The sequence below is a fragment of the Megascapheus bottae genome, chromosome 31 (assembly GCF_031878675.1).
Source record: "Megascapheus bottae isolate mThoBot1 chromosome 31, mThoBot2.hap1, whole genome shotgun sequence".
Taxonomy (NCBI): domain Eukaryota; kingdom Metazoa; phylum Chordata; class Mammalia; order Rodentia; family Geomyidae; genus Megascapheus; species Megascapheus bottae.
In genome coordinates, this window is record NC_143539.1 from 6,817,371 (window position 1) to 6,843,961 (window position 26,591).

The window sequence follows — 26,591 nt, forward strand, 5'->3', positions numbered from 1 at the left end:
CTGTAAGCCTTGGGATCTAGCGTCCATTCACAGATCAGAACCTAAGTAACACAGAGACTCAGACCCCAGAGTACTCAACGTACTCCCTAGAAATTACCGTCCTAGTACTCCGTTGGGAACCGGTTCCTCAAGGTGGACCGCCATGGTTAGCGGTTTGGGCTTTTGTTGGTGTTTGTGTTGTATGCCTTTGGAACAGTTTTCCGAATGCATATGTAAATTTATACCAAGCGTAGGTATTCTGCTTTTTAAAAATCAAGGTGATGTATTCTACAGCCTCTTGGGTTGGGTTTTTCTCCCTCCCTCCTCAGACTGGTACTTGACCTCAGTACCTGCTGCTTATGTTGGTGGCCAGGCACTTTACCAGCTGAGCCATGCCCCCAACCCCTGGGGTTATCTTTCACAACTACAGTGTGGCTATGTCTTACTAGAGTGAATTAGTTATCTCTTGGATGTCTCAGTTGTCTCAAAAATGTTCATATTTGCTATGTATTTATTTACTGTATTTAGTATTCTATTTGACAATACTAGGATTTAAACTCAAGGACCTTGTGCTTGCTAAGCAGACACTCTGCCTTGTGAGCCATGTGTTCATTCTCCCCATAGCAGATTTGTGTAAGTGGAAGAGTGTTATGAAAAGCTGATGTACTTTCCATAATTTAAGTGAATATTGGCAGACAGTTGCCTTTGGGCTTCTTCCCGTTTACCTTCCATTCAGCCAGTACTGGGTGTGCCTGTCTTTCCACAATCCGACCCACCAGACTTAGCTTTGGGGGAATGTGACATTGTGAAACCACTTATCACAGCTGTACCCACTTCTCATTGGCTTATGGGTCTGCCTGGGCACCAAAGACTAAAACAGTTATCCCTGTGTGGTTATTGCCAAGAGGTGGAATCAGGAGGAAAAGAGTCTGGGGTCCCTGCCTAGGCAAAAGCAAGAGACCCTACCTGAGAAAAATCAACTAAGTGGGCCAGGAGTTTGGCCTAGTGGTAACAGTTCTGACTTAGCATGGATGAATACCCAGGTTCAATTCCTCAGTACCACATATGTAGAAAAAAGCTGGAAATGGTGCTGTGGCTCAAGTGGTAGGGCTCTAGCCTTAAGAAAGCCCAAGGAGGCCGGGAGTTTTGCCTAGTGGTTAAAGTGCTTGCCTAGCATGCATGAAGACCTGGGTTCGATTCCTCGGTACCACATACATAGAAAAAAGCCAGAAGTGGTGCTGTGGCTCAAGTGGCAGAGCTCTAGCCTTGAGAAAGTCCAAGGACAGTGCTCAGACCCTGAGCTCAAGCCCAGGACTGGCAAAAAAAAAAAAAGAAAAGAATATTTCAAAACTTGTTATGGCTATAAGAGGATTTGTATGTAAATTAAATGCTATTTGTTTATATTTTGGTGCTTTATTAAAGGTATTGACTTCTGTTGTTAATCTGTTCTTTTTCTTTGATAATATACAAAGAGCAAGTTTTTTCTTATCCTAATAATTCTGTGTGTGTGTGTGTGTGTGTGTGTGTGTGTGTGTGTGTACATGTGTGCCCACCCTGGGGCTTGAACTTAGAACCTGGATACTGTCCCATAGCTTTTTTGCTCAAGGCTAACACTCTACCACTTGAGCCTCAGCTCCACTTTTGTTTTTTGCTGATTCTTTGGAGATAAGAGTATGGGCTTTCCTGCCTAGGTTGGCTTCAAACCACAATCCTTAAGTCTCAGCCTCCTGAGTAGCTAGGATTACAGGCCTGAGCCAGTGGCACTCTAAGCTTGCTTCTGTGCTTTTAGTCATTTTTCATGATATTCATATCTCTGGATTCCTGACTTCTGGCTACCATCTTCATTTTCCCAGGTCCATTCTGCCTCAGTTTCCTCCCATTAGTGCCAACCCAGCAGCACCTGAGCCTTGGGACATTTTAAGTTTGCCAGTCACTGGCATTTCCCCCCCCCGCCCCCCACGCCCTTCCCAATACCCCCTTTGATCCAGAATAAAGGAGACTTGGAGAGTACAACAGCAGGAGACTTGCGCAGAAGCAAGTCTGCTAAGGCAGACATGGCAGACTCAGACAGGGGAGGCAGACTCTGTATTTCCCTCTTTGCCCCTCCCCACCCATCTGTGGCCCCAGCCACCGTCAGAAAAGGACCTGGGAACATTTCAGCCCTTCTCATCATCTTGCTGAGGCTCCTGAGAGGGGAAAGGGGTGGGGAGAGAAGATACATATGTATTCCTACATAAGGTACATACATATATGAAATCCTATGCATTCTACAGATTACAATGCCTATTCTTGCTAGCTTGGAAACTGTACCAGGCGTAGCTCAGAGACAGTGCACCGGTCTTAAGTATGAGCCCCAGGACCAGGACAAAAACAAAAACTCACATCAAATGTTTATGTATGCAATGAAAATGAAAAGCCGGGAAAGCAATTGTACTTCCTACTTGAGGAAGTACAGTTACAATTCGTTTTCTGCAATGATCATTATAGATTTCTTTTCCTTTTTTTTTTGCCAGTCCTTGGGCTTGAACTCAGGACCCGAGCACTGTCCTTGGGCTTTCTCAAGGCTGGAATGCTACCACTTGAGACACAACACCACTTTTGGGTTTTTTTTTTTTTCTATGTACGTGCTACCGAAGAATTGAACCCAGGTCTTAGTGCATGCTAGACAAACACTTGGCCACTAGGCCAAACTCCCTCATTATATATTTCTTGTTGTGGGGCTTGAACTCAGAACCTGGACACTATCCATGAGTGCTCGATATTAGCACTCTACCATTTGAGTAGAGTGCCACTTCTGGTTTTCTGGTGGTTCACTATAGGTAAGTCTCATGGGCTCTGCTGCCTGAGATAGCTTTCTACTGCCATCCTCAGATGTCAGCCTCCTCCTGAGTAGCTAGGATGACAGGCGTGAGCCACTGGCCCCCTGCTGATCATTATATCTGTAATTTATCATGGACTATGAACTTAGCTATGAGTTCACTTGTTCTTACTCATCCAGTGACCCCCTTGCATCATGGTTCAGAAGGATCAACTCCACCTCCCCTTCCAAGAATGGGCACATGGATCAAATCTAGCCAATTAAAGTGTGAAATTCCTTTGGACCTCAGTGATTGGCTTAGAAATGACCATGTGACCTAGCTCCAACCAAGAGGGGGGGACGGTAAAGGGAACCTCCTTTTCTGGATTTCCAACTTCAAGAAACATAGTTTGCTTGAAAATAAACTAACCCAGGGAGAGAAAAAAAGGCAAAAGTTAAACTCAGAGTCGGTCCCATGAAGTCACAGCTCTAGTTCCAGCTTTTTAGTGGTTAATTGGACATAAGAATCTCATAAGACTTGCTGGGAGTTTGGCCTAGTGGTAGAGTGCTGGCCCCACATTCATGAAGCCCTGGGTTTGAGTCCTCTGTAACACATATATAGAAAAAGCCAGAAGTGGTGCTGTGGTTCAAGAGGTAGAGCTCTTGAGAAAACCCAATGACAGTGCTCAGGCCCTGAGTTCAAGGCCCAAGACCAGCTCAAAAAAAAGCCAGCTGGGCAGAAAAGTCTCTGTGAACTCATTTTTTCTTTTCTTTCTTTCTTTCTTTCTTTCTTTCTTTCTTTTTTTTTTTTTTTTTTGGTTGTTTGTGGGGCCTGGCATTGTCCCTGAGCTCTTCAGCTCAAGGCTACTGCCCTACCCCTTGAGCCACAGCACCACTTCCAGACCCTGTAAATTCTTTGGACTAGGAGTTTTGCCTAGGGGTAGAGTGCTTGCCTAGCATGCACGAAGACCAGGGTTTGATTCCTTGGTACTATATACATATAAAAAAGTTGGAAGTGGTGCTGTGGCTCAAGTGGCACAGCTCTAGCCTTGAAGAAAGCCTGAGGACTGTGCTCAGTCCCTGAATTTAATGCCCAGGACTGGGGGCAGGGGGGGGGGCGGGGACAATCTCATGGACTTTCCTGCCTGAGCTGGATTCGAACACCTTGATCCTCAGATCTCAGCCTCCTGAGAGCTGAGCTAGGAGTACAACTAGGAGTTACAAGTGTGAGCCACAGTGCTTGACTTGCCTGTACTGTTTATTACCTGATAAGGGGCCCCTCATGGCCATATCTCATCATTCCTATTTTAAGGTTGAGGAAACTGAGGCACAGAAAAGGATAACAGACGTAGCTGAGTCCCCCAACCCCAGCCCAGCCTCTGCCCTTCTCCTGCAGGGACCTTCCACAGTCACAGCCCCTCACTCACCTCCAGCCCCACCATTGCCTGCTACCTTTTCTTGAGCTCTTCATTAATAACTTGTGCAATTTTCTTCATCCCAGATTCATCCACAAAGCCATCACCTTTCTGAACATGGAGAAAAATGACTCTCGAATAGGATTGCAATCCCCCCCTTCCCTCAACCCTCAGGACCCTCGCCCCATCTCTCTGCCCTGTGTCCACCTGTTCAGAATCACCTTCTTGGAATGGACCAATATTCCATCCACATATACTTCAAACTCCCCAGAAGCCTCTTCAGCAATTTCATCTTCCTGGGGCAAGAACAAAAAAAGAGGGGAGTGAGGTGGAAACTGAGGGCTCCCCTCCCAGCCATGAAGAGGAGGTGGGGATACGGGGCCCCCCTGACCCGCTCCAAATCCCAGCCCGGCCAGCACACTTACAAAGTCCAGAAGATTTGGAAATTGCTGCTCCAAGCTCTTTTTCAGTATAATGTACTGAGGATGGAGATGGAGGTGATAGCGTCATTGGGAGGGGCACTCATGGGGGTCACAGAGAGGAAAGAGGCTCTGGGCTTTTCCCATATCCAAAGCCAGAACTACTCACCCTAAGGCCATAGCTTCAGAGGCCGCTGGAGGCCAAGGGCAGGAGAAGGAAGGTGGAGAGAAGAGAGGAGACGGTATCAGTCTCTCCCTAAGTGACTGCCCCATTACATCTCTTCCCTCACTCCCTCATTTCACTCCCCCTGGCCCCAACTAGCTGGCCTCCCCACACTGCACGAGTGCCCTGCCCCAGGGTCTTTGTGCTGACCATGTTCTGCAGAATGCTCCCCCTCCAGACCACAGCCCAGAAAGCTGTGCTAGCCACCTGATGGTGCCTATAATCCTAGCTAATCAGGAGGCTGAGATCTGATGATCTGGGTTTGAAACCACCCGGGGTACACACACGCTGGAAATTCTCAAGTGACAGACTAGACCTGTGTGCTCCCCCCCAAACCAGGATCACAGCTAAGCACTGAAAGAGAAATGAATGGAAGTTCAGAGCCAGCAGGGTGCTGGTGGCTCACGCCTGTCATCCTAGCTACTCAGGAGGCTGAGATCTAAGGATCACAGTTCAAAGCCAGCCAGGGGCAGAAAAGTCCTCCCCACACACACACTCTTACCTCCAAGGTGACCGACCACTCAAAAACCAGAAGTGGTAGAGAGCTAGCTTTGAACAAATGACCTCAGGGACAGTGTCCAGGCCCTGAATTGGAGCCTTAGGGGTGGGGTGGGGGGCAGAGTTCAGAGCCAGAAAGCACAGGGATGAACACATGATCATAAATGAAGCTCAGAGCCCCAAACTGGGATTTGAACTCAGCCCTCCAGCCCCAAAGAGAAGGGACTGGAGGAGCCGGGGTTTCCAAAGTCCCGAGGAGGCCCTGCCTGGCCCCATGCCGTCCTCCCCTCGGGCCCGCTCCCCGGAAGGGGTGCGGGGAGCCCCTCACCAGTAGTTCACCCGGATCGAGATCCTCTTGTGCAGTTGTACGTTCTTGTTGGCGGCGATGAAGGTCTTGGGGGCAACAAAGGAGGACGACGGGGAGAGCGGGAAGAGTGGCCCGGGGACGGGGGCCTGGGTCAGCGTGGTGGCCGACAGGTTGCTGTCTGAGGGGGAGCCCAGGGTGGGCGCCAGCTCCTTGGCGGCGGCAGGGAAGTGCGCGGGGAGCGGGCTCTGGACGGACCCCGCCGCCCTGAAGACCGAGGGCCGCGCGGGCTCCAGGCTCCCCTGGGCGTCGTAGTCGCGGGACACGACGATCTCCTGGGCGGGCGCCAAGGTGGCGCCCGGACTCCAGCGCAGGCTCTGCGGGGGTTCTGCGGCCGGGGCCGGGGCGGGGGCCGGGGCCGGGGCCGGGGCCGGGGCGGGCGCCGGGGCGGGTGCCGGGGCCGGGGCCGGGGCCGGGGCGGGCGCCGGGGCCACCGCAGCTGGTGTTGGAAACTGGGCTGGAGCCTGAGTCCCGCTGAGAAATGGAGTCCAGGTCGGCGCCGGGGCCTCCGGAGCCCCGACCTGGTCCTGGGCGTCGAGCGGGACCGGGGTCTGGGTCTGGGCCTGGGCGGCGGCGGCGGTCGGGGCTGGAGTCGAGGTCTGGACCGGAGCCGGGGTTCTGATCGGGATCGGAACCCGGACGGCAGCCGGGGTCCGGATAAGAGCCGGGGTCCTGAGAGGGACCGGAGCCCGGGCCGGGGCCGTGGTCCGCACGGCGCCCGGGATCCGCACCGGGCCCGGAGGCCGCACCGGGCCCGGAGGCCGCACCGGACCCGGAGTCCGCACCGGGGCCGGGGGCCGCACCGGGGCCGGGGCCGGAGTCAAGGCGGGGGTCTCTGCAGTCCCAGTCTGGCCCGAGGCGCCGGTCTGGACCGGGATCGAAGGCTGGGCTGGAGCTGGGGTCCGGACCGGGATCGGGGTCCGCACCGGAGCCGGGGTCCGCACCGGGATCGGAGGCCGGACTGGAGTGGAGGCCCGGACTGGAGTCGAGGTTCGGATGGGAGCCGAGGCCCGGACCGGGGAGGAAGCGGGATGGATTGGCGTCGGGGTCCGGAGCAGGGTCGTAGCCCGGACTGGGGCCGAGACCCTGCGTGTGGCCGGGCCTGGGGCTGGCGCCTGCTGGTTCATGGCAACCCGGTGAGGGAAGTCCGGCTCCGCCCGCCCGAAGAGCATCTCCCGCCCCAGGCCCCAGGGTTCTAAAACGCGGGGCGACCGCGGGGGGCACTGTTACACGGGGTTCCACTTGGGCGGAGACCCGCCAGGAGAAGCCCCACCCACCCATCGCCTTGGCTGCTCTGCCATGGCTGGGTGAATTAGAAGACAAGAGCCAAGATCACGTCGAAGACCCCCGTCCTTTCCAGGCTGGGAAGAGGGAGAAGACACACCCATCGCCAAAGACTGACAGCCCCGGTGGTGCCCGAGGGTCTGGGAGGGGTGAGTGCTCTTGGCAGAGGCTGCTCTGTCCAGAGGTGAACCAGCTCCAGAAACACCGGAGAAGGGGGTGACAGTGGTGTGTTCAGTTCTGTGGGCTTCTGTTATTGTTGCTCTATTTCGCTTTAGGGGCTCAAGAGGCCCGAAGTTACAAGCGCCCTTGGCACTGAGCTCCACTTGCACTCAGAAATCTAAGCTTTTATGTGGGGCACGGTGGCTCACACCTGTAATCCTAGCTACTCAGGAGGCTGAGATCTGAGGATCGTGGCTCAAAGCCAGCCAGAGGACTAGAAAGTCCATGAGACTCCAATTAACCACCAGAAAACTGGAAATGGCACTGTGACTCAAGGGGTAGGGCGGTAGCCTTGAGCCAAAGAGCTCCCTTGAGCTGAAGAGCTCAGGGACAGCGCCCAGGCCCAGAGTTCAAGTCCCATGACCAACAAAAACGAGAAAGAGAGCGCTTTAGAGAGAAAGAAAGAAATCTAAGCTTTTTAATCCTCAAAAAGTTGTTATATGAAATGTCACAATATTCCAGGCACTAGTGGATCCAAAGTTGGAGGCCAGCCTGGAACCAGTCCCAGCCAGCAGGTGGTGATCCAGTGTGGCCTTACTGTGGCACATGGGCCTTGGGTAGGTAAATTAGAAGACAAAGAGCAGTGATCAAGAGGACCCTGAGTCCTTTCCACCTTTCCAGGCTGTGGGGGTTGAGTCTAAGAACCCACTACCAAATATTGACAGCCAGGGTGGTGAGAGAGTCAAAGTCCCAACGCTAAAGACGTAACACGCAGCCTGTTGTATTTATTCAAAATAACAGCTTTTATGTCTTTGGGTGATGGAGAGAGAAAAATAGGGTATAAATAGCCATCCATATGTACAATTTCCACCCCTTCCAGCGAGCCCTCCAAAGTGTGGGGGAGGGAGACTGGGTCCCATCAAACAAGGAACAAAAACATTCAGCTGTCTGCCATCAATCGAGACGAGACAGATTAGGCCTGGAAATGCAAAAGCAAAAGAACCATTAGGAGATGCCCACCCTCGGTTTCCCATCCTGGCCCCAGAAGAAGCTCTTGGCTGAGGGATGAGTCCTGGGGGTGACTTCTTGAATCTCGGGGTCTCCCAAAGACAAAATGGCAAGAAGCCCAACGGCAGCCAGTGCAATGCACAAAACTAGCAAGTTTGGATGGCAGAGACTTTATCCTCTTAGTTTCATATGTGAAAATCAAGGAGGGCTGAAGAAAAATCAAGAAGCTGTGTCTGTCCAAAACCCCCAAAGTGTGCAGGGAGGGGATGAGGGGTGCCACTACCTCCTGAGCATAAACACAGGGTGCAGATATGACGTAAATGGATTGAGAGTCTCCATCTTCGGGGCCATTCCAATCTACAGACGAGCTGTGGGAAGAAAGCAAGAAGATCCAGACCCTCGAGATTCTCCCTTCATGTTTCCCCCACCCAAGAAAAAGAACTCACAAGCAGGAAGGGTAATTCTACAAAGACCCAACCAACCAGCGGAGGGAGGGCTAGAATTGGTGGGGGGGGGGGAAGAGGGGTGCAGCCGCAAATGGTAGATCAGAGTTCAATTCCCAGTGGCCCAGAGAGAAAAAAGAAAAATAAAAAGCAGCCAGGCGCAGGTAGCTCAGGCCTGTCACCCAGCTACTCAGAAAGCTGAGACCTGAGGGTTGTGGTTTGAATCCAGCCTAGGAAGAAATGTCCATCAAACTCCAGTGAGCCACCGAAAAGCTGGAAGTGGAGGCGTGGTTCGAATGATAGAGCACCAACGTTGAGCACAGAGGCCAAATGAGAGTGCGAGGCCCTGAGTTCGAACCAAGAAAGAAAGGAAGGAAGGAAAGAAAAAAAAAAGAAGTCGGTGCGCATAGCCAATAGCATGGAGGCACAGGTCGGCGCCTCTCACCTCGGACCATCCCCGGGCCCCTCTTGCGTCCTCCGGTTGTTGAGTGCATCCGGGATCGGGTGGCCCGCCGGTTCCGGGGTCCCCGCCAGCAATCGGGACCCGGCATCAGGGCCAGGACCTCGACGACGCACGTGGACCGCGAAGAACGCGGCGCCGGCGAGGCCCGCGGCCAGCAGCAGTCCCAGCGCGGGCGGCAGGAGGAAGCTCTGTGGGTCCGCCCGTCTCAGCCCCGGCGGGGCCGCGGGTACCGCGCCTGCGCCGTCGTCCGCGCCGTCCGGGCGCACCGGGAACTCGCAGCGCGCGCCCATGTAGCCGGGCGCGCAGGCGCAGACCAGGCCAGAAAAGTGCGCGTAGCAGCGGCCACCGTGGGCGCAGGGGCGCGCGGCGCAGGGGTCTGCGCGCTCCCGGCAGTCGCGGCCGCCGAAGCCCAGCGCGCAAGAGCAGCGACGCGCGCCGCCCCCGCCCTCCACGCAGGTGCCGCCGTTGGCGCAGGCGCGACTCGCGCAGTCGGCCAGGTCGTGTTCGCAGCGCGGACCCGCGAAGCCCGCGCGGCAGCGGCAGCGCAGAGCGTGGCCTAGATCCAGGCAGAGGCCACCTGTGGAGAGGCGGGGAGGTGTCAGGGGTACAGAAGAAGCGTCAACCTTGACACTGCCCTTCCCCCCCACCCCCGAGCTTTTCCACGCCTTCTCTCATCTGGAGCAGTCCCGGTGGTCCGCTGATAACCCCCTACCGGCTGAGGGCGGGGCTTACGCGGTTGGGGCGGGGCTTGGGGTAGGATGGGCGTGGTTTTGTCTATGTGGGCGTGGTTTCTGGGATGGGCGTGGTTTAGGTGGTAGAGCGCTTGCCTAGCAAGTGAGAGGCTCTCAATTCAATGTTCAGGACATTAAAGCGGAGCGGGCAAGTGGGGAGACAGGAAGGAGGCCTCTTATTTATGATCTCATTTAATCTTTCATCACCTATATCAGATGAGTCCTCCCTGTTCAGAAGCTTCTGGAGGCTCCATTCCACTCCCTCTGCCTCCACTGCCCCAGTGAAGGTCTCACAGATCTGCCCCTGACACCTGCCAGCCACCACTGACTCAAAACATACCAGACGGATATCCCTAACACATCCGTCCCTACCACAGAACAGGGATTTCCTGTGCCAGTCCCTGCCGCATCCACAGTGCCTCGATTAAAGCCCGGCACCCCCTAACTTCTCAGTCAATCCATACGAGATCTCGGAGGAGTCATTCCACAGGCTGGGCCCAGGACAGCACGACCAATGGACAGGATTCCCATCCTGCACTGCCTAGGCCGGACCCCAGCCCTGGCTCCAGCCCGCCAACCCCTCACCGTTCCGGCAGGGCTGCAGGCTGCACCGATCCACTTTCTTCTCACAGTTGGAACCCTGGAAACCCGGGGGGCAGTGGCACACGTAGGCAGAGTCGGGGTCTGCGCCCCCGACGCACAAGCCGCCGTTGAAGCAGGGCCCATCGGCGCACGTCACCCCGCTCACCTCACAGCGAGGCCCGTAGAAACCCCGGGGGCAGGCACACTCGAAGGAGCCCGGCGGCGTCTCCTGGGCAGAGGCAAGATGGCTTTGAACAGGAGGCTGTCCGAGCGAAGTCCCACCCCCTCCTCTATCTCCACTGCCACTCTCAGTCCCAGCCCCATGTGCTATTGTGTTGAGTGACAGGCCCTGGACCCACCCCTGCCTGCTCTGCCCTCTCCCAACTCATCCCTCCAGACAAATCCACGAGCTCTGAGCCCCACCTCCTCCATACAGGATTCTGGTCCCTAACCCTCCTCCGAGGTTCCACATGCAGGCTGGACACCACCAGGAAGCCCTCTGTGATTGCTACGCTCAGACCACTTCCTAAGCTGGTGTCTCACGGAACCTAGAGAGGGCTACCCAAGGAACACCCCGGAGAGATTCTGGTTAGAATGGGGTGCGATGCGGATACTGACGCTACAACTGCCTCCGTTGGCACACGGGTTTCCATCACAGGGCCCAGGCCCAGGCCCAAGACATTCAGAGATGGCAGAGGGTGGGTCTCTGGGGCTGAGGCAGCTGCGGCTGGAGACAGGGACGATACAGAGAGGTCCAGTCCAGCCCTGCCGGCACTGGCATTCATCTGCCTGTTCACAGAAGCCATGTTCTGGACTGCAGCCAGCCCGGCATTGTACTGTGGGGACAAAGAAGAAACAGGTGGGGTAGGGAAGTCCAAGTGTGAGTCTGGAAAGAATGAAGGGTGTCTGGGACATGGGAAGGGACCCCCAGGCCTTGCAGGAAAGGTAGGAGGACATTGGATTCTAAGAGGCTTGGGGAAAAAAATCTATTCTTTTTGGTCCAAGACCAGGATGTGAACTCAGTACCCAATGCTTTCATTCATTGGCTAGTACTCTACCAACTGAGCCATGGCTGCAATCTCAGGGGAAAAAAAAAAAAAAAACCCTACATTAGGAGGAAATCCCAGGAGTCTTGGTGGTCCTCTGGTGTTTGGGGAGGGGTCCCAGGAACCCACAGTGTGAAAGTGAAGGATCCCTAGCTTTAAAAAATAATCAGCTGGGAGCTGGTGGCTCATCCTAACTACTCAGGAGGGGGAGATCTAAGGGCTTTGGTTCAAAGCCAGCCCAGACAAGAAAGTCTGTTAAGACACTTATTGCAAATTAGCCACCAGAAAAGCAGAAGTGGAGCTGTGGGTCAAGTGGTAGAGTGCTAGCCCTGAGCAAAAGAGCTCAGAGACAGTACCCAAGCCCCAAGTAAAACCCCAGGACCGACAAAGGATAAAGTGATGAAAGGTACTTTACATTGGAGGCTCTCTCTGTCCTCCCTGCTACTCAGGAGGCTAAAATCTGAGGACTGCAATTCAAAACCAGCCTGGGGAAGGAAAGTCTGTGAGAGTCTCATCTCCAGTTAACCACCAAAAAGCCAGTGGTGGGGCTGTAGCACAAAGCTCAGGGACAGTGCCCAGGCCCTGAGTTCAAGCTCACCCTGGGACCAGCAAAACAAAACAAGAAGGAACCCAGTGCTCTGGCTCATGCTAGTTAGCACAGCAACTTGGGTGACAGGTATTGAGAGGGTTGAAGTATGAAGTCAGCCTGGGTAAAAAGTGAGACTCTCATCTCAATCAACAATCCAGGCAATGGCACCTGTGATCCCAATTGTGTCGCAAAGGCCATATATAGAAGGATCACAGTTTGAAGCCAGTTCTGGGTGAAAATATAAGACCCTATCTGAAACATAACTTTTTTTTTTCCCCAGGTCATGGGGCTTGAACTCTGGGCTTTGGCGCTGTCCCTGAGCTCTTCAGCTCAAGGCTACTGCCCTACCCCTTGAGCCACAGCGCCACTTCCCATTTTCTAGTGGTTAATTGGAGATAACCCGGGCAGGCTTTGTACTGTGATCCTCAGATCTGAGCCTCCTGATTAGCTAGGATTGCAGGCATGAGCCGTCACAAACTGGCTTGAAAAAATAACTTTTTTCCCCCAGTTGTGGGGCTTGAACTCAGGGCCTGGGCACTGTCCTTGGACTGTTCTCAAGGCTAGAGCTCTACCACTTGAGCCATAGCACTGCTTCCAAATTTTTTCTATGTATGTGGTACTGAGGAATCAAACCTGGGTCTTTGTGCATGCTAGGCAAGCACTCTACCACCAGGCCAAACTCCCAGCCTTGAAACATAACTTTTGAAAAGCCAAAAGGGGGTGCTATGTGTGTGACTCAAGAGGTAGAGTTCAAGCCCCAGGACTACCAAAAAAAAAAAAAAGAAAAAGTGTGGGGGGTGGGAAGGTGGTTTAGAGGTAGGGTACTTGCCTGGCATGAAGCCCTAGGCTTGATTCCTCTGTATCACATACACAGAAAAAGCTGGGAGTAGAGCTGTGGCTCAAGTGGTAGAGATCTATCCTTGAGCAAGAAGTTCAGGGACAGTGTCCAGACCTTGACTTCAAGCCCCAGGACTAAACACACACACACACACACACACACACACACACACACACACACACACACACACACACACTTCCCCAAAAATAACCATGGAGGAGCCTACCATGGTGATGCATACTTATAATCTCAGCATTCAGAAAGCAGAGGTAAGACCCAAAGACTAGCCTGGGCTACCTATCTCCAAAATGAGAGAAAGAGGGGGAAAAAAAAAACAACAGTAGGAGATTAAGGGGTAAGTATCATGATAAAAAAAGCATCTGCTGCCTGTAATCCTAGCTACTCAGGAGGCTGAGATCTGAGGATCCAGGTTCAAAGCCAGCCTGGGTCTGGGAGACTCTTATCTCCACTTAATCACTAGAAAAGTGGAAATGGGGCTGTGGCTCCAGGGGTATAACCGTAGCCTTGAGCTAAAGAGCTCAGGGACAGCGCCCAGGCTCAGAGTCCAAGGCCCATGACAGCAAAACCAAAAAAACAAATTTGCTTTGCAAACATGAGGCCCTGAGTTCAAACCCTAGTGCTGCCAAGTAATCAACCAATCAAAAAATAAAAACAGCAAAACACAAGAGTTCTCTTCTGCAGCCTCAAGAAGGGAAGGAGGAGGACGGCTTGTGGGAGTGGGGGAGGGAAGAGGTATAGGAAGAAGGGCGATTGAGAGGTCCCTAAAGGCTTCAGAAACTTTGGAGTGTGCGGATGCAGTGTGTCCCACTTGGGACAACAGGGTGCCAGAAGAGGGAGGACCGTCTGGATGTCCCCAGCGGGGATGGAGAGAGGTCTGGGGTCCTCAGTTTCCCTGAAGGTGTGTTGGTCTGGATGGTGGGAAGGGGACTGAGGACCGTGATTGGAGCTGGGGAAGGAACCCAGGGCTCCCCAGTTCCCTGGAGAACCTGGTCGCAGGAGGGGAATGGGAGGACGAGGCAGGAGAGGGGAGGACGGGGAGCGGGGCGGGGCGAGACTCACGCGCGTCCTGGCAGTGGTCTTCCAAGGGCGCGCAGGGCCGCAGTCCCGGGCCGCACCGCGAGGGGGCGCTGCGCGAGCGGCACAGGCGCGTGCACGCGGCGCCGGCGTCGGGCGGCTCGCAGCGCGCGCGGGAGGAGAAGCGCAGCTCCCAGGCGCCTGCGCGTTGAGCGTCCCGGGCCCAGGGGGTCCCCGCAGCCAGACGCCGGCGACCTGCCACGCGCGTCAGAAGGCTCCATGCGGGCCCTGCGGGGAGAAGGTCAGGGTACCCCATTGCTGTCACCCCGGCCTTTCCCAGGGGAGGCCAAGACCCCCTTTCCTGAGCCCACCGGTGGGGAGGGGGTGTCCCCTGATCTCAAAGGATGCGAACCTCACTTTACCTTCCTTTTAGGGGGGACCCTAGGACCTTGCAGGTCGCTTTCTTATAGTCGCATAGATCGTCACCATGGAAACTGGTACACTCATGGAGATGAACACCCGCTGATCTCCACCCCCCACCCCCATCTTCCCATATTAGTGGTAAAATGTCTAACACAGGCAGGGCAATACTCAGGAGGCTGAGATCCGAGGATCTCGGTTCAAAAGAGCTCAAGCCCATGACTGACACAAAACAAAACAAAAAAAAAACAACTAAGAGATAGTTCCCAGGCTCTGAGTTCAAGCCCCAGAAATGACATAGAAAATTAGGGCTGGGGGGCAGGGCCAGGAGTTTGGTCTAGTGGTAGAGTTCTTGTCTAGCATGCAAGCATGCACAAAACCAGGGTTCCATTTCCTAGTACCACATACATGCTCAGGTGCTCAGGCCCTGAGTTCAAGCCCCAGGACTGGCAAAAAGAAAAAAAAATATGAGGCTGGAAAAGTGGCTAAGTGGTAGAACGCTTGTAGAACATGGATGAAGCTGTGAGTTTGATTCCTCAGTACTATATAAACAGAGAAAGCCTGAAGTGATGCTGTAGTTCAAGTAGCAGAGTGCTAGTGTGGAGCAAAAGAAGCTCAGGGACAGTGCCCAGGCCCTGAGTTCAAGCCCCAGGACTCCCCAGTTTCCCCCCTCCAAAAAAAAATTGAAGCCAGGCACTGATGTCTCATGCTTGTAATCCTAGATCTGCTCAGAAGGCTGAGATCAGAGTTCAGAGTCAGCCTGGAAAAGAAAAAGTCCCCTTGAGACTTTTATCTCCAGTGAACCACTGGAAAACCAGATGTGGCCCTGTGGCTGAAAGTGGTAGAGCACTTTAGCCTCAAGCAAAAAAGCTCAAAGTTAGCTCCCAGGCCTTGAGTTTGAGCCCCCTCCCCCACCAATTAAAAACAAGAAAGAAGAGAGAGAAGGAAAGAAAGAAAGAAAATTGAGACTGTAAGAGATTCTGGGTTTCATCCCTAAAAGGTTGAATTTTTTTGTTCAATATGAGTTTGGGAGAACATTGCTCAGCCTTTACCAGCAGCAGGGGCTACATCCACACACACTTGGGGCCTGTGGTGAGGTCACTGGCTCAAAGGTCCTGGGAATGTCCCAGGACAGACAGCCTCAAGTCACCATCCTATTGGGCCTTGTGAACCCCACCAGACACTCACCTCCAGTCTGCTCTCCTAGCTGCTCTCTCCAGGTTTCAATGATGAGGGAGAAGGTGCCCTGGTTGAGTGAAGAAAAAGAAGGTTAAGACAGTAATCAGAACAGGCACTAGTGAAGGCCAGAGTACAGCATGTAGAGGGTGGCCAGAATGGAGCCAACATGTCACAAAAAGGGACTGGATCAGGAAAGGAGAGTCAGCCTTGGATTTCTTTTCCCTGCTTTAATCCCCCACTCCCCCCCTCCAGTAGTGGGGTTTAAACTGAAGGCATATTGCTTCACCACACCCAGCCGTCTTTGTCTTTCTTTGTTGAGAATTTATATGATGAGCACTTTCCTCCAAGTACTTAGTTGAGTTCCTTTTCTCTTTATGAGATTCAGGAATGGTTCCATTTTAGCACTGAGAAAACTAAGACCGGAAAGGGTAAAAGTTATTCAAAGGGGTGGTGGGACTTTGGCCTAGTGGTAGAGTGCTTGCCTAGCATGCACAAAGCCCTGGGTTTGATTCCTCAGTACCACATACACAGAAAAGGTCAGAAATGGCACTGTGGCTTAAGTGGCAGAGCATGAGCCTTGAACAAAAAGTGTCCAAGGACAGTGCCTAGGCCCTGAGTTCAAGCCCCAGGACTGGCAAAAAGGAAAAAAGAGAAGTTACTCAGAGGACAAGAGCTACATGAAAGGAACAGAGGTAGAGATTCAAATCCTTGTGCGTTCACTTTTGTACTTTAGGGATGGTGGAGAAGGGATCCAAGCTAGGGATTTGCCTCCAGGGACAGGGGCTAGGAGACTCCATGCTAGAGCCCCTGCCTAGCAAACAGGAGAACCTAGGTTCAAACAGAGCAGCACTACAAATTTAAAAAAGAGAGAGAGAAAGAATGAAGAAAGAAAGGAGGGGGGGGGATAACAACAAAAAAAAAGAAGAAAGGAAAAAGAAAGTTCTTCCAGCTGGAAGAACTGAGTTGGACATGGACAAAAGGAGAGAGAGGTTAGGAGTCTCAGTGTGTGGCTTTATCCCAACCAGCAGAATTGGAAAGCAAGATGAGCACCCTAAGTTTTAGTCATTCTCCCAGGAGCCAAAAGCACGCTGGTGTGTATTTAGGGTTTCAAAAAACAACAACGAAAAAAAAGGATCTGGGGCTCTAGACACATGGGGTCTCCAACATGCAGATCTGAGGGCCAAACATTTGAAATCCCCAGAGACACGTTGTGGTCACCATGATTGTGGGTCCCATTAGGTAGGGTCTGAGCAGGTCTTGGAAGGAATCGGGGTGGGGTAGAGTAGTGTCCAGGGTTAGACTCACAGGCCAGGCGCCCCGGAAGGGCACCCGCAGGACGCCGTCGGGCAGCGGCAGATGGGGCGCGGGCGCTCCGGGCTGCTCCGGGGAGACCGGGCCGCGCGTACCGAACGCCGCGCCCAGAGCGCACGGGGCCTCAGCGGCCTCCTCCGACACCCCCGGCTTCACACACACCCTGAAGAAGAGGCGGCAGGGACCAAGGGCGCTGCAGGGGGACGGCGGGCCCCCGGGACCTGGTCCCGGTCCGAAAGAGTGAATTTGCAGCTCGAAGACACCAGCCGGCCGTGCCTAGGAGAGGGGGACAGGGGGTGGGTGAGGGGGCGTCTGCCTGCCTCGCTGCCACCCCTCCCCAATCGTCCAGATCGCTCCTCCACACAGACACCCCCATGGGTTCATCCCTCCCCGGTCCACCTCCAGCCTGGCTCTGACCTGGGGTAGGCAGAAGAGCGGCAGGACGAGCACCGGGGCCAGGAGCGCAGCCATCCGCCGGGGAGCCATGGCTTTTTCTTTTGGGGGGCGGCGGGGGGCAGTAGCCTCGGCAATCGCAGCAGCTGCCTGGAGAGCCTTATATCAGAGGGGACGGCCACGCCCCGCCAGGCTCCAGAGGACCCGAGGGAGGGGGGAGGAGGGAGGGAGGAGACGGGTAGGGACTTCGCCGGCACAACTTGGAGAAGATTCTGCGTGTGGGTGCCCGAGGGAGCTGACGGACGTGGGGCCGGGATGGGGCGAGGATGGAAGGGACAGGCCGGTGTGCGTGCGTGTGTTTTGCACGTGGTTGGAAGATGCTGCACGCGTGTGCGTGCGCCGGCCTCTGGGACGGCTTTCCGGATTGTGCCTCTCCCGTGCCACGGCGTGTGCACGCGTGCACAATCCCGGGAGCTTGTCCGGTGAGCTACCCGGCTCTGGTACACCGGGCCACGCGGGGTTGGGGGACTGAGATAGGGAGGTCCACGGGTGAATAGGATGACGATCGGGGGTTCTTTGTGGACCCTGTGAGTCCACCCCCCACCACCACCAGACGCCCGGGCGCGGGGTCCCAGCTGTATGTAAATGGCGCCATCTGTGCCTGCCTCCGGCCCGCGCCCCCCAGGCCGCAGCTGGGGAGGCCGTTTGGCCTCCGGAAGGTGTGAGGAGCAAATGTGCAGGAAACTCCTGCACGCTGCAGCCCCCCCCACCTCAGGATGAATGGGGGAGCTCCCCCACCCCTTTAATATTCCAGGACCACCGGCAAATATAGCCGGTTAGGAGCAGATGTTCCAAGCTCGGCCATATCCCTCTGTGCCAGGGAGAAGTGGGTTGGAGGAAGGAGTTTTGTTTCAGTACTTAGATCTGGTTAAGTTTAGGGGAAAGGGCAGGTGGCACTTGTATGCACATGTGTCCTGTGGGCACAATAACCGTTTAAAAGAGGAGAAAGCCAGTCTAGTCTTCTCTTAAACCTGAGGACACTGGAGTCACCCAAGCGGACTAGAGACCCTGGCCCGCTGTGTGGAACATGGCAGGCTCCTCTACAATCCTTTCTTAGTCTCTTCAGCATCTGGGGAACTGTGGCTCAAGTGTCAAGAGTGCCAGCCTTGAGCAAAAAGCTAAGGGACAGTGCCCAGGACCTGAGATCACGTCCCACTGTCAGAAAACACACACACACACACACACACATATCATATACATATTATATATAATATATATACATATATATGTATATATACAGGCTTGAGCTCAGGGTCTGAACTCTGTCCTTGGACTTTCTCAAGGCTAGAGCTCTACCACTTGAGTCTCAGCACCACTTCTGGCTTTTTTCTATGTATGTGGTACTGAGGAATCGAACCCGAGTCTTTGTGCATGCTAGGCAAGCACTTTATCCCTAGGCCAAACTCCTGGCCCCAGCACAAAAAAAAATATTAAGAAAAATAAAAAAAATTCAGGGGCAGGAGTTTGGCCTAGTGGTAGAGTGCTTGCCTAGCATGCACAAAACCCTGGATTTGGTTAGCCTTGAGCAAAAAGTGTTCAAGGACAGTGCCTATGCCCTGAGTTTAAGCCCCAGGACTGGCACCCCCGTCCCTGAATTCCAGGTTCTAGTTGGGTGCAGTGGTGCACACGTATACTCCTATTTAGGGCGCTGAAGCGGAAGGATTTCTAGACAACACAGTGAGACCAGATTTTCAGAAGAAAAATAATAGCTGGAGCTCCCAGGAGCCCTGAGTGCAGGCATCACTTTATTTCCATGGCAGCTACCCATCTCACAGCCTGGTCCTTGGCTGTTCACATACAAGGAAGCCCCAGCCAGAGAGGGGGGCGCAGTTCTTGCAAATTACACAGCATCAGGGCAGATACAGATGAGCAGAGGCCCAGATTGTCAGATTCCTTGGCCACGGTTCAAAACCAGCCCTGTTCCACCAAAGCACCACACTTAGTGCCTTTGAGAGGCCAACCTGGCTGGTGCCCCATCTGGACACTCTGCAGACACAGGGGTGTGGCATCTAGGATACACTTTATTGGACACGTGGCTGGTCTGGGCTCACTGGACCAGGCTGTGAGTCTGAGGAGGCCCAGAGATCAAGGCTGCTTGGAGCGAGGCCACAAGCGGCTGGTGAGAGAGCTGAAGAAGAGGTTCTGCTTGGTGGACTTGGAGAGCTCAGCCAGGCGCTGCTGTTCCTCCTGGAGTTGGGGAAGAGGAGGAGGATGAGCCCTGGTGTGTGTGGCCTTCCTTCATACTTCACCCCTCCCCAACAACAGGGGCAACTGCCTGGTGCAGGAGGCCCCTGACCTCATTGCTTCAATTTGGTCATTGGCAAGAGCTAGCTTATCCTGGTACTCTGGTGGCTCACACCTGTACTCCTAGCTACTCAAAGCCAGCTCAGACAGGAAAGTCTGCGAGATTCTAATCTCCAATGAACCAGCAGAAAACCAGGAGATCTGTGGCTCAAAGTGATGGAGTCCTAGCCTTGAGCTAAAGAGCACAGGGACAGAGCCCAGGCCCTGAGTTCAAGCCCCACAACTGACCAAAAAAAAAAAAAAGCTAGTTCAGAGTGTCAGGGGACTCCAGCCTCAAATCACAGAGTTTCAGTAGCTTTGCCCGCCTACACTTTTCCCTTCCCTACCTTCCAGGGGCCTCCCATGCCCAAATCAGGGACTTACTACCCCCAACATGGATGCCAGCTCTATCTCCAGGACTCTTCTGGGCCCTATGTTCTCACTTGGATCCATTCCACCCTCCCTGCCTTACTTCCACACAGTCAGGGTCTTTCTGGGATCGGTGGAGTTCCTTACAGAGAAGCCTGGGGGCCAGGGTTCTGCTATCCCTTGCTCTCCCCTCAGACCCCCTCAGTACCCCCGGAACTATGCAGGATGGCAAGGATGGCTCCTGTCCAGGCCTTCCTCAAATGTCGTCTGATTCCTGCCTCTGGAGGGGAGCTGAGGAGCCCACCAGCCTCAGGTGCTGATGGGGTCCCGGGCTGACCTGCTCAAGGCGGCTCTGCCGCTGCTTGAAAGCCTCCAGCGGGTCGTCCTCCAGGGCGTAGTGCTCTAGCACCGTCCGTACATCCTCCACCTGGTTCAGGGCAATTGCTGTGGGCGTAACAGAACAGTGAGTGGGGCCCACAGCCAGCCCTCCCTGGGGGCTCCTCAGTGCTTCTAAGTCCCCACTCCCCAGTAGCTCCGGGGTAGCCCCGAAACATTTCTGAGCAGAGCCTGGACATTCAGAAGGCCCCAGAAGACTCCAGAATGCTCATGGACCTCCTGTGCCTTCACAGGGAGGACAGGCCGCTGTCTGGAGGGCCCAGGGTGAGCCTTACTCTTGAGGAAGGCCGACAGGTCCAGCAGGACGCGGTCATCTGAGTTGCCATCCCAGGGCCGCAGGGCGACCCCGTTATAGGGTTGGAGGCGGAAGGCCTCCTTCTTGCAGTCCACAACCACCACACGGGCCGGGTCCCGATTCAAACACGAAATGTCCTACAAGTGGGGGACATGTCAGAGGTCTTTGTGCCCCCTCCCTGCCCTGCAAGGGACACACAGTGATTCACTGTCACCATGGTGGGCATAAATCTCTTGCTTTGGGATCCACAGTGACACGCGAGAGTGACCGGGTAAGAGCTTACAGATAGCTCAGGTCCTGCTGTGCCCTCCACAATGCACAACCCAGCCCCCCCCCCCCACACCCCTGCACACCAAGAAACTTGGAGCCAGGCCTGGGTAAGCCAAACCCTTCCATTGCCTCCCCAACAACACCAGACACAGACCCCACGGCCCCACCCTCACCCCGCCGCCTTCTCTAGGGAGCCCACCAAATCCACGCCACACGGCACCTTGACATGGTGTCCATCCATGTATCTCGTGGCGTCCCGGAAGAGGCGGTAGGAGATGAAGCCGTGGGGATCTACGCTGTCGATGAGCGGGAAGGCAGTCTGGGGGGACAGGGCGGGTCAGGCCATAGCTGGCCCTTCACACCTCACCTGCTCCTGCACTCTGATGGTGCCTCCTGCACCCCCGCCTCACCATGCCAGTCTCTGACGTGAAGATGACAATTTCATAGAGCGGGGCAAGCTGCTGGAACAGGGTCTCAATGCCTGGGCGCTTCTTAAACCTCCAGCCAGTGGCGAGCTGAGGACACAATGGCGGTGGCGGGGGGGGGGGGGGGGGGGCGGGGGGAGAAGGGCAGTGAGATGCACTGATAGGGAGCCCCCAGATACCCAGCACCCAGCCCAAGGGCACCCAGAACCTGATATCTCTGCTCTAGGGGGTCCAGGTGCACACAGACTGTGCCCGAGGGCCCAGCATACCCCACAACCACCCCATAGAGTGGCTCCTGAGGGGACCCAGCGGCCAGGGCCTGAGCAACCTACTGCCCCCCCAGAACACACCGACCACTCGGGGTGTAAGAGGACTCCTGTGAGCTCCAGGACGAGTGTGTAGGGCGGTTGGTAGTACGGCTCTCGCAGAGGGTCTGGGAGAAGGCAGGGGCTGGTGGGCTCGATGATCATCTGCAGGACAGGGCGGGGCAGGACAGGACAAGGCACTCAGGAGAGAAAAGGGGGGCTGAGGCCAGAGGAGGAGGGCTGGGCCAGGCTCCGACTCACCTGTCTATAATCTTTGAAATATTTGTATGTCCGCCGCAACTGCTGTACCAGAATTGGGTCTAGAAGGACACCAGGCAAAGAGAGACAAGCAAGGGTCTGGCGAGCCACAGACACAAAATGGGTCTGCACACTCACCAGCTCCACCATCCTATTTCTATGTCCAACGGCAGAGGCAATGAGTAACACTGGGTAGAAGCCAAAGTCATTATTCACCACTCACACCCATCCCCCATGCCAGGTATAACACAAAAAGTTGCTGGGTGCTGCGTCTCACACCCGTCATCTTAGCTACTCAGAGGCTGAGATATGAGAATCATAGTTCAAAGCCAGGGTGGGTAGGAAAGCCCATGAGACTCTTATCTCCAGTTAGCCATTAAGAAGCATAAGAGCTCAGGGAGAATGCTCAGGTTCTGAGTTCAAGCTCCAGGACAAAACAAACAAAACAAAAAACCCCACCAATATTATAATTTTTGAAATAACATAGCCATAAACATGCCCAAATTAAATCACTGTGAATCAATTTTGTTTAAGCCATTCCCAGGGCACATCTGTGCAGTTCAAAGGGCATCTTACCCACCTGCCAGTGTAAAACAATTAGTGTATTAACAGGCCTGTCTGCCAAGTCCCCCAGCACAAGCAGGTGGCTTCCTGGACCCTCCAATTTCACTTTCCCCCAGGGAAGGGTCGGTTGGAACACAATTGGCAACCATTCTCAACTATGCAACGTGTCAGAGGCTCCCTACCAAATGCCAGCTACCCAGAGGGAAAGGGAGGAAGAAAGCATTGTTTTGGAAATGAGCTGGATTTGGGGAGTGGGGGCGGAGAGGGAAAAAAAAAGAGCCTGTCATAAAGGGGGTGGTGGTGGTGGTGGTTAAGGGCTGTGGACACAGATCTAAGGCACAAGAAGCCATGTGGCTGGGGCCAGACTCCTGGGGCTCTCCAAGTCCTCCCACCAGTGCCCCCCTCCCCCATCCATCCCTGACCATCTGCTCCTGGGCTGAGGGGGCCTGAGAGAGGGGCTTTGTGATGTCTCTCCCCGAACCATCCAGCTGCTGGCTACAGAAGGGGGAAGAACTGGGGGCACCAGATGGGGAGGGTAAAGTCCTTTCAAAGGACAGAGTTGAGAGGGCAGAGGATCCCAAAATCTGGGTTTGTTTACTCACCATTGTCAAACTCATCAGGAATCTGGGAGGTAGAAGAAAAATGAGAAGTTTGGGAGGGCAGAGGCAGGACCCCATGGTACCCATAAGAGGACCTCCAGGCTCCTGAGAGGAGCAGGCAGAGCTCCTAGGAAGGGAGTGAGAGATTCACTCCAGACCAGAAAGGAGCCTGGGGTAGATCAAAGGCTACCACCTGGACACCTAGAGGACAATCTCCCAGTAAGGCCTCTAGAGCCTCTTTGCTCTCACCTTGGCACCAGTTTCATCCACAGGATTATTTCCTGTAAGGAAGGGAGACACAGGTGAATGAGACAAATTGGGGCCCAGTCTGTTGGGTCTTGAAGGCAGAGGATTCCTGGGCCTGAAGGAAGAGATGGAAGCTAGGGGGGGGGAGGGGGGGCAGGGCTGAGTCTGTCAGTGGTGAGAGGAGGGTTAAACATTTGGATGCTGGGGGAAGACATGGCTTAGGAGACTGGTCCAGACCTATCTGTTCCCATCTTCCCTTCTTCTTTTTTTTTTTTCCCCCCTTTTCCCTTCTTTTTTCTTGGGGGGGGGGGTTGGTTGGTTGGTTGTGGGACTTGAACTCTGGGCCTGGGCATTGTCCCTGGGCTCTTCAGCTAAAGGCTACAGCCCTACCCCATGAGCCACAGCACCACTTCCAGTTTTCTGGTGGTTAATTGGAGATAAGAATCTCTTGGACTTTAGTGCCCAGGCTGGCTTAGAACTGCAACCCTCAGATCTCAGCCTCCTGAGTAGCTAGGATTAAAGGCCTGAGCCACCTCTCCTGGCCTATCTTCCCTTCTTTTGACTGGCTCCTTGTAACCTGGTACAAGAAGTAATAAGACTTCTCAAGTTACCAAGTTGGTGTCTAGTTTGTAGACTTTACTGAGGGAGGACCCCAGGAAAGAAGATGAAAAGGGTAGTTCTAGCCAGGCAGTGGCTCATGCCTATAATCCTAGCTACTCAGGAGGCTAAGATCTGAGAATCAAGGTTCAAAAGGACCTGAGACTCTTATCTCCAACTGACCTCAAGAAAATGGGAATTGGGTGTGGCCTGGACCAAGGGGTAGGGCAGTAGTCTTGAGCTGAAGAGTTCCAGCACAGGGTCTAGGCCTAGTTTAAGCCCCATGACACACTACACCAAAAAAGGGCAGTTCCACAGAATTTGAGAGACAACAGAATAAAATTGGGGGGGGTGGGTGGGTGGTAGAGTTAAATCCCTCACCAAAAATATAGACGACACAGACAGTTCCACCAGCTCCAAGCAAACCAGCAAGCCAGAGTGCAACTTTTTTGGCATAGCTGGGACCCTCTGAGCCTTGCTGCTGCCCCTGAGTCTTCGTGCCCCCTCGGCCACCGATCTCTGCAACCTGTGGTAGAGACAGGGAAGTTGGCCAAGAGAGAAGAGAGGAAAAAGGTCAGGATATTTTGACCTCTATTCTGGTCCAAGTAGAATTAAGATCATGAAGCAGAAAGCAAGACGCACCAGATTCCCTGAGCACTGTGTTTCTGAGAGACAGTTGAAAAAATTGTCCTCTCAGAAGGCTAAAACTAAAGAGAGGTGAGGTTGGAGGTGTGGCTCAGTTGATAGAGTGCTAGCCAATGAGCAAAAATAACCACAGGTACTGAGTTCTGGTCTCCCACCAAGGTAGGGTGGGAGAAAATAAAGGAAGGTTGGACTCCAGTGACTCATGCCCATAATCCCATTACTCAGGAAGCTGAACTCTACTAAGGATCACTATTCAAAGCCAGTATAGGCACAAAAGTCTGTGATTTTTTTTTTCTTTTCTGTCAGTCTTGGGCTTGGGCTAAAGGCACGAGCAGTGTCCTTGGGTTTTCTCAAGGCTAGATCTCTATCACTTGAGCCACAGCACCACTTCCCACTTTTTTCTATGTACATGGTATGGAGGAATTGAACCCTGGTCTTCATACATGCTAGGCAATCAGCCTACCACTAGGCCAAACTCCCAGCCCATGTCTGTGTTCCGCCACCCCGCTTCTAGTCCTGGGGTTGAACTCGAAACCTGAGCACTGTCCTTGGGGTTTTTTCCTCAAGGCTCTACTATTTGAGCCACAGCACCACTTCCAGCTTTTTCTGTGTATGTGATGCCAAGAAATCAAACCCAGGGCTTCCTGCAAGCTAGGCAAGGACTCTATCACTAGGCCACATTCCAAGCCCTTCAAGTCTGTGGAATTCTTGTCTCCAATTAACCACCAAAACACAAAACAAAACAAAAGGCCAGAAGTGGAGGTGTGGCTCAAGCAGCAGAGCACCAGCCTAGAAGGAAAAAAGAGACAACGGTGCAGGCCCTGAGTTCAAGCCCTAGGATCGACAGAAAAAAAGGCGGGGGGCGAGGAGGGGCTGATGAAAAAGGCTGGTGGTCTCAGAGGGTCTAAAGGAAACACTGCCGGGTTTGAGGACCCCAGGGGCTCGGGAGTGACAGGCTGGATGGCCCGGGACACGGTCGGGAACAGGACGTGGAGGGTTTGGATGCAGGAAGGGGAAGCGGGGGTGCTCGTTCTCGGTGTGGCTTGAAGCCGGACGTCGGAGGACACACGGGACAGGTCGGGGACCCTGACATCGGGACCCCGGGAGGCTTCGGGGTGCGGAGGAGCAGGGCGGGGAGGGCGAGGAATGGTTGCGGGTTTGGGGCACGGAAGTGATGGCCTTGGAGGTCGAAGCGGGGACACCGGACTCGCCCACCGCCACACGAGGGCGGGAGGGCGGGACATCGCCCGGCGCCCCGGCGGGGACCCCAGCGCCTCGGGGTCCCCCGCTCCCCCTCGAGCACCGCTCACCGGTCACGGGCCCTGGAGGCCGGCGACCTCCCGCGGGGCCCACGTGGGTGCAAGGCGGGCCCCAGAGGGCGCCGTGGGCCCCGCCGGGCCCAGCCCTGGGGAGGCGGGCGAGCCCCCCGAGAACGCGGGCGGCATTCCATTCAGCGCCCCGGGGTGCGGCGTCCCGGAGACGCCAGGTGGCGGCTCCTTGCCCGACACCTCCGAGGGGCCCCGTTCTTGGGACTCCCCCTTCCCCCCTAACCCTCGCCCGGGCTCACCTGCTCTGGAGTCCGGGGAGGCGGCGGCGCCAGCCTCGCGCACAGACCCCGCGCGCCGAGTCGGACTCCGCTCCGCAGGCGCGAGAACAGCGCCGCCGAGGCCGCCATCTTGCGCTGACGCCACGCGGCCACGCCCACTTCCCCCTTTCACCCGCCCCACGCCCGGGCCGCGGCCAATGAGAACGCCCAGGGAGAGCGGTTCGAGGGAAGCCGCAGAGGGACAAAAACCTTTAGCGCGTCGTTCTAGGTGTGCTCTCCTGGAACTGTGCTTCAGGCTGACCCTGGAGGGCGCCAACCGGGCCCAAGGGTCTTCTGGAGGCCCAACTATCTGCCCCAAACCATTCACCTCCTCGTACGGACGCACACAGGACTTCTGACCAAACAGCTTCTCTTTATTGAAAGATTGTAAACACAAAAGCAAGCTGAGGGTAGGGGTTCTTCCCCTGACTCTCCTCTGATTCCTATGAGTGTTGGGGAGGGAGAAGATGGGATCCCAGAAGGGAAAACTAAAGGAAATTCTGGATGATCAACGGATC

The 26,591-nt window shown here is 54.7% G+C and overlaps 3 protein-coding genes across 3 annotated transcripts; all 3 read right to left on the bottom strand.

Moving 5' to 3' along the window:
* Window positions 1-2,061: 2,061 nt before the first annotated feature.
* Selenov (selenoprotein V) lies at window positions 2,062-6,880 on the bottom strand. The gene is made up of 6 exons (XM_090322531.1): window positions 5,660-6,880; window positions 4,780-4,792; window positions 4,617-4,670; window positions 4,413-4,487; window positions 4,204-4,302; window positions 2,062-2,165 (listed from the first exon to the last, which is right to left on the bottom strand). The coding sequence occupies exons 1-5, from the start codon at window positions 6,865-6,867 to the stop codon at window positions 4,225-4,227; spliced, it is 1,428 nt and encodes a 475-aa protein (XP_090178657.1). The 5' UTR covers window positions 6,868-6,880; the 3' UTR covers window positions 2,062-2,165; window positions 4,204-4,224.
* Window positions 6,881-7,903: 1,023 nt separating this feature from the next.
* Window positions 7,904-17,272, bottom strand: Dll3 (delta like canonical Notch ligand 3). The gene is made up of 8 exons (XM_090322064.1): window positions 17,201-17,272; window positions 16,778-17,059; window positions 15,482-15,539; window positions 13,919-14,161; window positions 10,984-11,201; window positions 10,369-10,594; window positions 9,035-9,629; window positions 7,904-8,514 (listed from the first exon to the last, which is right to left on the bottom strand). The coding sequence occupies exons 1-8, from the start codon at window positions 17,267-17,269 to the stop codon at window positions 8,112-8,114; spliced, it is 2,094 nt and encodes a 697-aa protein (XP_090178190.1). The 5' UTR covers window positions 17,270-17,272; the 3' UTR covers window positions 7,904-8,111.
* Window positions 17,273-18,939: 1,667 nt separating this feature from the next.
* On the bottom strand, window positions 18,940-26,186 carry Timm50 (translocase of inner mitochondrial membrane 50). The gene is made up of 11 exons (XM_090322182.1): window positions 26,056-26,186; window positions 24,225-24,369; window positions 23,250-23,281; window positions 23,004-23,025; window positions 21,841-21,899; window positions 21,625-21,744; window positions 21,260-21,364; window positions 21,070-21,168; window positions 20,560-20,716; window positions 20,226-20,332; window positions 18,940-19,423 (listed from the first exon to the last, which is right to left on the bottom strand). Exons 1-11 carry the CDS (start codon window positions 26,161-26,163, stop codon window positions 19,322-19,324), a joined length of 1,056 nt encoding a protein of 351 aa, XP_090178308.1. The 5' UTR covers window positions 26,164-26,186; the 3' UTR covers window positions 18,940-19,321.
* Window positions 26,187-26,591: the final 405 nt, after the last annotated feature.